Source organism: Limulus polyphemus, unplaced genomic scaffold (assembly GCF_000517525.1).
Source record: "Limulus polyphemus unplaced genomic scaffold, Limulus_polyphemus-2.1.2 Scaffold4470, whole genome shotgun sequence".
Taxonomy (NCBI): Eukaryota; Metazoa; Arthropoda; class Merostomata; order Xiphosura; family Limulidae; genus Limulus; species Limulus polyphemus.
The window spans coordinates 63,812-71,870 of record NW_013670080.1 but is presented as its reverse complement, the minus strand read 5'-3'; the positions used below and the strand labels follow the sequence as shown (position 1 = coordinate 71,870).

The 8,059-nt window shown below is 35.8% G+C and overlaps 2 protein-coding genes across 2 annotated transcripts in view; one reads left to right on the top strand and one right to left on the bottom strand.

The window, feature by feature from the left end:
- The window catches only part of LOC106471205 (vacuole membrane protein 1-like), a gene marked incomplete at its 5' end in the record, with an annotated part of 25,576 nt that extends 18,886 nt beyond the window's left edge, over positions 1-6,690 (top strand). The window contains one exon of the mRNA XM_013931794.2: positions 6,681-6,690. The remainder of the gene's footprint in view (positions 1-6,680) is intronic.
- The window catches only part of LOC106471203 (flocculation protein FLO11-like), a 27,535-nt gene that overhangs the window by 5,303 nt on the left and 14,173 nt on the right, over positions 1-8,059 (bottom strand). The window contains exons 6-8 of the mRNA XM_022399828.1: positions 5,708-5,890; positions 3,918-4,159; positions 2,856-3,483 (exon numbers count right to left, since the gene is read on the bottom strand). Coding sequence (XP_022255536.1) covers positions 2,856-3,483; positions 3,918-4,159; positions 5,708-5,890 — 1,053 coding nt within the window. The remainder of the gene's footprint in view (positions 1-2,855; positions 3,484-3,917; positions 4,160-5,707; positions 5,891-8,059) is intronic.

The following is an 8,059-nucleotide window of genomic DNA, read 5'->3' as shown; positions in this document are numbered from 1 at the left end:
AAAAAGTTATTAATTTTACTTATACTTAAAATGTATTTCCAATAAGTACTTACCTCCTTTCACATAAATAGCTATTTTTGTTCAGTGCTGCCCTCTTTATGAAAATTTTTTTATGCATGCAACAAGCCTTTTACCTCCCCTCCATTGGAATTGACTGATTCCAATGCATCTCTCATGAAAATCATCATGTGACAATCTTCTATCAATAAGAGTGTGACAAGACACGCTCTAGTTACGCATGTGACTCCCTCTATTCAATTCTACATAACTATCACTTCTCGTTTAGACAGAAATTGGAAGCATTGGTGTTCAGTGGGAGGAGGTAAGTACCTATCAGAAATACATTTTCAGTATATGAAAATTATAACTTCTGATAAGGTACATTACCTTCTCTCACATAAATAGCTAGAATCCTACATTGAATAGGAGGAGGAGGAGGGACTGGTGTGAGGGAAAGAAAGAAGCATCTGAAGGACACTCACTAAGATGAGACAGTCAGATTCTAAGATCTGATGTGGGAGACTTCACCACTTCTGAACTAGGTATACTCTTTGCCCATCTGAGAAAGGTGTCACACATATATGGGTAGAAAAACAGAGGAGCACAGCCTAGTGGGAGAGAACTACGGCTGGATAGTGATCCAAACCATGTAATATTTATGAAACCCAATCCCATAAAATATAAAAGTGGGTAAAAGCAAAAGATGTGCCCCTAGGTGTAAAATTGCTAGGGCACAATGGACCATACACAGCAAATCAACAACAATCAAAACTCATGCCACTGAGAACCTACATCCATGTGGGGGTAGGAAAGAGGGTCATACCATCTTCACTCAAGTTCAAGGAACCAGAGGGGAACTAGAACCACCCTGACTCCTGAACAGGACACACGTGAATAAGATAAATTGATATATTGATACAGGAACCCAACATCTGGTATCAAAAAGATGTCTACATAATATGAATCAACTTCCTGAAAAGTGAAACTGACCGGAACCAAGCCAAGAGCAATAACATCCTCGAAATAAGATACATTGAGGGATAGCAGAAGAGATAGAACTGCTACAATCCCCAGTACCCTCATTGTGACCTACAACACTGATGGAGTATAATTGAGGGAGGAATATAGACATCCATAATACATGTGTGAGGACTTATGTTGATTGGTTCTACTCTAAATCCCAAACCCAGCCACTGAGAACTGACTTTCACGTGGGGGTAGGATGAGGGATCCCAATCAAAGGGGTGAACTGCAATTTTGACGTCTCACTCTGTTTTTTCTACATTTTATATAGGAGGATATCACGTCATCTCCACCAGCAGAACACCACCACCCTATTCTCAACTGAATGGTTTAAAAATAATTTCTGTACTCTGTTTATATTTCATTATCTCATTCAGGAGGATGCCACCATGGTCCACCACCCCAGCAGCTTGGAAATGGTAAGGAATCTCTAACTCCACTAAAAGAAATGGGGTGGGGGAACATAGTGGACAGTCCGGAGAAATGTCAACACCTGAGACAGTGCAATGGGTGACCATGAAACCCTATTTTTAAAAGCAGACCATACCGCTTTATTCAATACAAGGCATGGCAGAGATGGGCAGCTATCCCTTTCTGCTTTACCCATGTAGTCCATGATGGGCAAACTTATGAAATAATTTTGTTGAGAGGGTAAACCTACCAGCAACCTTGTAGAACACTCCATTCTGAAGCACTACCAAACGAGAAGTGATAGTTAGGTAGAATTGAATAGAGGGAGTCACAGAGTGTAACGAGAGTGTGTCTCACTCTTATTGGTGGAGGATTGTCGCATGATGATTTGCAAGAGACACACACCGGAATCAGTCAATTCCAATGGAGGGAGGTAAAAAAAAATTTGTTGCATATAGAGGGCAGCACCAAACTTACCACTGAGCCACTGGTGAGCATAAATGTGGCAAATTTTAAGATTCTTTAACATTAACTTCATACAGGCCTAACATATTCCGTAATGTATGTTTAAAGGTCATACTGCTAAAAAATTTTTCAAAGACGATTCTAATTTTATAAATATATCTTTTTTTTTAACTGAGATTTAATCTAATATATAATATTTAATTCCATATTTGAATAACTTTACCTCAAATATAAAATCCAGGGGGGAGGGGGATCCAAGGCAAAAAACAAGATCAAGGGATGCAGCAAAACATAAAAAGAAAAATACTGATGCATCCGGTATATTGTATTTGTTTGCCGAGATCAGTTATGCTGGCATTATTGTATGGAATGGGGGCCTGGATTGTCTGTAACTTGCAAACTGTTGAAGTATAATAATGAATCTTTTCTTCCAAAATATTATGATTAAGTTAAAGCCCACCACAAGTCTCTGAAGGAGTCCTTTTCAATCACTATGACTATCAAACAATCCATCCCTCTCTATAGCCCATTAGTGAACAGAACTTGATTACGGGGGTCACTTCAAGATCCTGATTCCAACAGTCAGCTCCACAAATTAAGGAACATATATTCTTGATGTTAGCACAAAGTACTGGACTTGGAGATATTTCAAAAAGTCTTCACCTTTTTGGGAGGAGGGGAAGCCCCCCTTCTCGACTCTCCAATATTCATTCATTTGGGCCCCACCCTCTTTTCAAAAATCCTGATGAGATGAACTTTATTCCCACAGACGATGATTTATGTCTACAAATATGAAATGTTACATTTAAATCATTAAATCAAGAATTAAAAGACACAATTTTCTTTCTACTGCTTGATTTTAAACCTTTTTTGTGTTGAATATGAAAACAAAAATTACTTTTATTTTAAATTCAATTTAGATTAGTACAAAATCTATAGCGTAAGAATTTACTCACCACCTACGGGGAGAATGTGTGCTCTTGGGGTCATAGTATGATGTAAAACATGGGGCAGATGTTTCATAGGTTGTAAGTTTCCTTGTGGTATAATTGTTGTCCCTGATGTTAACACTATCCCCCTGGTGTTGATCACAGAATTTGTTCCTGTTGGAACAGGCGCAGGAATAGGTACGGATTTTCCACTGATATGATTCACCACTGGGGGTGCTGCAGTAGTTACTTCATTGGATATTGCAGTTGCCTGGTTTATGATGATCGATTTGGATGCAGATGACACTGGAGTCAGGCTGATGACTGACTGGGGTGGTGCCAGTGGTGCAGGAGTGACACAAACCAGGGAATGACTAAGAACAGGCTTCAAGTTAGAACTGGGCAAGGTTAGTAATTTTGGAACTGATGACACGGTAGCAATAGATCCCTCGATTACAGAGCTCTTAGTAAAATTCTTCAATGGTCCTTTCATAAGGACATTGGCTGAGGTCAGTGCTGGAACTTGATTTGACCTTGAAGAGGATGAACTGATGGCCTTTAAAACTGAATGTTGAGTCAGTATCTGCACTGATTCAGATGACAAAACACTTGTAGTACTATTAGAATTCACTTTAAGAACAGAATCTGATGTTCCCTGATAATAAAGAGAGTAAAAAATGTTCTCACAAATGTATTTATTACAGTATTACAAGTGGTACTTCAAAATGAATTTCGGAAAGAAGCATTTCCCGAGAGAGAGAGATAAATTACTATTGTTAGGACTAGTCTTTATAGAAAACACACAGCTTTGTGTCTACTATTTCATTTATTACCTTGAACTTTAGAAATGGTTTTAAATTGAATCTCATATGCTTCGCCACATCTCATCATAATTATATTTATGGGATGGGAAGATGAGAGTGGCCTGTTAAATCCAAAGATAAATGTTACCATGGAGACTATTGTTGTAAATGATAATGTGGTGACTTTCAGTACAGCTGCAAGGTTGTGCAGTATTGTTGGATACTTTGTTGTTTCATTTAGCTTAAAAATCAAGAATTAATAAGAGCAAAGGAAACATACAAGTACCTGAGATGTAAAGTGGCTCTGAGTAGAGGATGCCACAGTATTCGTCTTTTTAAGTGTTGTCATGGTAACAGATACTGATTTTGTAGGTTTTGTCTTTGGCACTCCAATAAAAACATTCGGTGCAAGTCCTGGGGTCATGGAAACTGGTGATACAATAGAGGTGGCTGATGTCTGGAGAAACGTCACAGCTGCAGAGTCCTCTGGTAAGTTGCAAGAGTGTACCGATTGTGTGCCAGATGGTGCTAGAAAATATTTATATAAAAAGTATAATCCAATTTACATTCAGTGTGCAAAAACCTGCTTTTTTTGTCACATTTAAAAACAGAAAGTATGACAGAGAGATTCAAACAATATATATCACCATTTATATTGTTTGAATCTCTCTGAATTGGACCTGGTGATTAAGGCACTTGACTCGCAATCTGAGGGTCACGGGTTGAAATCTCCATCACCAAACATGCTTGCCCTTTCAGCCATTGAGACATTATAATGTGACAGTCAATCCTACTATTCGTTGGTAGCGAGTAGTTTTGACTACCTGCCATCCTTCCAGTCTATCACTGTTAGATTATGGATAGCTAGCGCATATAGCCCTCTTTTAGCTTTGAACAAAATTTATAAACAAAAAACAAAGCAAGTTCTCTGAATTGAGCAAATGTTTTAGATGAGGAACACAAACAGAGCATAGAAATGGTACTTCTGCATTTGAAAACACATATTTTATTTTTATATTTAATGGTTAGTAAGACTAGTGGACATATATATTAGTTTTGGCAGGACAAGAGTCATTTTCAGCAAAGAAAGTTCTATTTTTCTAACAGGATGGTTGGCCTTCAGGTGTGGTAGGTGTAGTTAATGTAAGGGAAGGCTAGATAAATATCTAGAATAACACATAACTCTGTTAAAAAGTTTATCAACAGCAAGTGAAACATAAAGAATAACACATAACTCTGTCAAAAAGTTTATCAACAGCAAGTGAAACATAAAGAATAACACATAACTCTGTCAAAAAGTTTATCATCAGCAAGTGAAACATAAAGAATAACACATAACTCTGTCAAAAAGTTTATCAACAGCAAGTGAAACAAAGAATAACACATAACTCTGTCAAAAAGTTTATCAACAGCAAGTGAAACATAAAGAATAACACATAACTCTGTCAAAAAGTTTAACAAACCCAACATTTACGTGTATTAGATCTAACAAAATACAGGTACTGTTTCTTAATAACCAATTCAGCTGAGTGTCATACTACATGATAATATCTGCAACCATGTGGGTAGGGTGTCAGCCTCTCCCTGGTGAGGGGATTGCATTCTACATCTTGTGGGCTTACATATTGTAATGTTTAGGAAGTAAAACTTGTGAGCTATCTGTTGGCTGTGAGGGCTACAGGGACGCTTAGGCATATTTTGGGGTAACTTCAGCCTCGGCAAGATCCTCTTACCACCCCCACTATTTGCAACTAAATAGAGCGATGATGAAAAGATTCTATATACACAATGTACACTTTCAATAAATAGGTGTAAGAAAAAATCAATATATGTATACATTAGTTTGATGACAATTGGTCAGACTGTTTTCAAAGGAGTAACTAACCAAGTAACCCGTTACCTTTATGAATAAATGTAGCTTCTGCTTCAATTCTGTTTGAACAGAAAAAAAAGGTATTATAAAGCTTTCGTTACACGATACAAACTTTAAAGCATTAACAAACACTGGGTACCAAAACAGTAAAAGTTTTTACAGGAATTGTAAATCGTGGATTTTACTGGGAGAATGGTAATTACCTCGTTTTTTTTCTATACACATTGGACTAGTTATCCTCTTATCCTGAGGTGGTGTACTATTTGGTGTGGACAGTAAAACTGATGAAGTATTGGAAGTGTCCGAGGACTGAAGAAACTTTCCAAACCCAGTTGTTGTTGTTGTTGTCTCTTTTGAACCATCTTCAATATCACTTCCTCCCGCTTCTGAGATTAGATAAAAAAAACTTAATTCATTTATCTATATATGTTGGCACTCGGTATTCATTTTTAAGATTCTTGTTTTGTGAGTCACATACAGCAGCCGTGATAAGAAAAGACTTATCTCACAAGTACCAGTAATTTCAGTAACAAGTAATGTTTGTATAGAGTTTGAATATGATAAATTTAACGATTATTTCTTTAGATATTGTCATAAAGCTATGCTAATTTTACAAAAATAAAACCACTTTTTCTGAAAATATAAAATTGATGAAATGTTTGTTAACAACGTACATCATGAGGTAAAATACAGTTATTATAGTTTTATTTACCAGAAAAAATAACACAAGGTTTGTGAACTTCCTCAAGTATAATAAAATATAACTAATTTACCTAAACAATTTAAAAACTATTAGTCATGGACAAAACTAGTTAAAGAAAACAGAACAAAAAAATCTATGAATTATAAAAATTAATTGCAGTGATTCCACTAAAAATAAACAAGTTAAGAACTTATTAAACTAATTATGATACAAAATTTTAAGATCTGTAAGAAAAAAATTTGTAAGAAAAATATTGTACATGTTCAATAAATAATAGACTTGAAAATAAGTTGTAACTACTAAAACAACTCGGTGAACACAAAGATTTTGGACAACTGCTGGAGTGGAGAAGGCAGGTCAGTGGATACAATAAGTTTGGACAATTTCTGGAGTGCACAAAATAGTTCAAAGAACACAAAGATTTTGGACAACTCTGGAGTGGAGAAGGCAGGTCAGTGGATACAATAAGTTAGGATAATCTTTGGAATGGAGAAAATAGTCCAATGAACATAATGAGTTTGGACAATTTCTGGAGTGGAGAAGGCAGGTCAGTGGATACAATAAGTTAGGATAATCTTTGGAATAGAGAAAATAGTTCAATGAACATAATGAGTTTGGACAATTTCTGGAGTGCACAAAATAGTTCAATAAAAATAATGAGTTTGGACAATTTCTGAAGTGCAGAAAATAGTTCAATGAACATAATGAGTTTGGACAATTTCTGGAGTGCACAAAATAGTTCAATAAAAATAATGAGTTTGGACAATTTCTGGAGTGCAGAAAATAGTTCAATAAAAATAATGAGTTTGGACATATTCTGGAGTGCACAAAATAGTTCAATAAAAATAATGAGTTTGGACAATTTTTGGAGTGCACAAAATAGTTCAATGAACATAATGAGTTTGGACAATTTCTGGAGTGCAGAAAAAAATTCAATAAAAATAATGAGTTTGGACAATTTTTGAAGTGCAGAAAATAGTTCAATGAACATAAGGAGTTTGGACAATTTCTGGAGTGCAGAAAATAGTTCAATGAACATAATGAGTTTTAACAATCTCTGGAGTGCAGAAAATAGTTCAATGAACATAATGAGTTTGGACAATTTCTGGAGTGCACAAAATAGTTCAATAATAATAATGAGTTTAGACAATTTCTGGAGTGCACAAAATAGTTCAATAAAAATAATGAGTTTGGACAATTTCTGTAGTGCAGAAAATAGTTTAATAAAAATAATGAGTTTGGACAATTTCTGGAGTGCAGAAAATAGTTCAATGAACATAATGAGTTTGGACAATCTCTGGAGTGCAGAAAATAGTTCAATGAACATAATGAGTTTGGACAATCTCTGGAGTGCAGAAAATAGTTCAATGAACATAATGAGTTTGGACAATCTCTGGAGTGCAGAAAATAGTTCATTGAACACAATGAGTTTGGACAATCTCTGGAGTGCAGAAAATAGTTCATTGAACACAATGAGTTTGGACAATCTCTGGAGTGCAGAAAATAGTTCATTGAACACAATGAGTTTGGACAATCTCTGGAGTGCGGAAAATAGTTCAATGAACACAAAGATTTTGGACAACTCTGGAGTGGAGAAGGCAGGTCAGTGGATACAATAAGTTAGGATAATCTTTGGAATGGAGAAAATAGTTCAATGAACATAATGAGTTTGGACAATTTCTGGAGTGGAGAAGGCAGGTCAGTGGATACAATAAGTTAGGATAATCTTTGGAATGGAGAAAATAGTTCAATGAACATAATGAGTTTGGACAATTTCTGGAGTGGAGAAGGCAGGTCAGTGGATACAATAAGTTAGGATAATCTTTGGAATGGAGAAAATAGTTCAATGAAC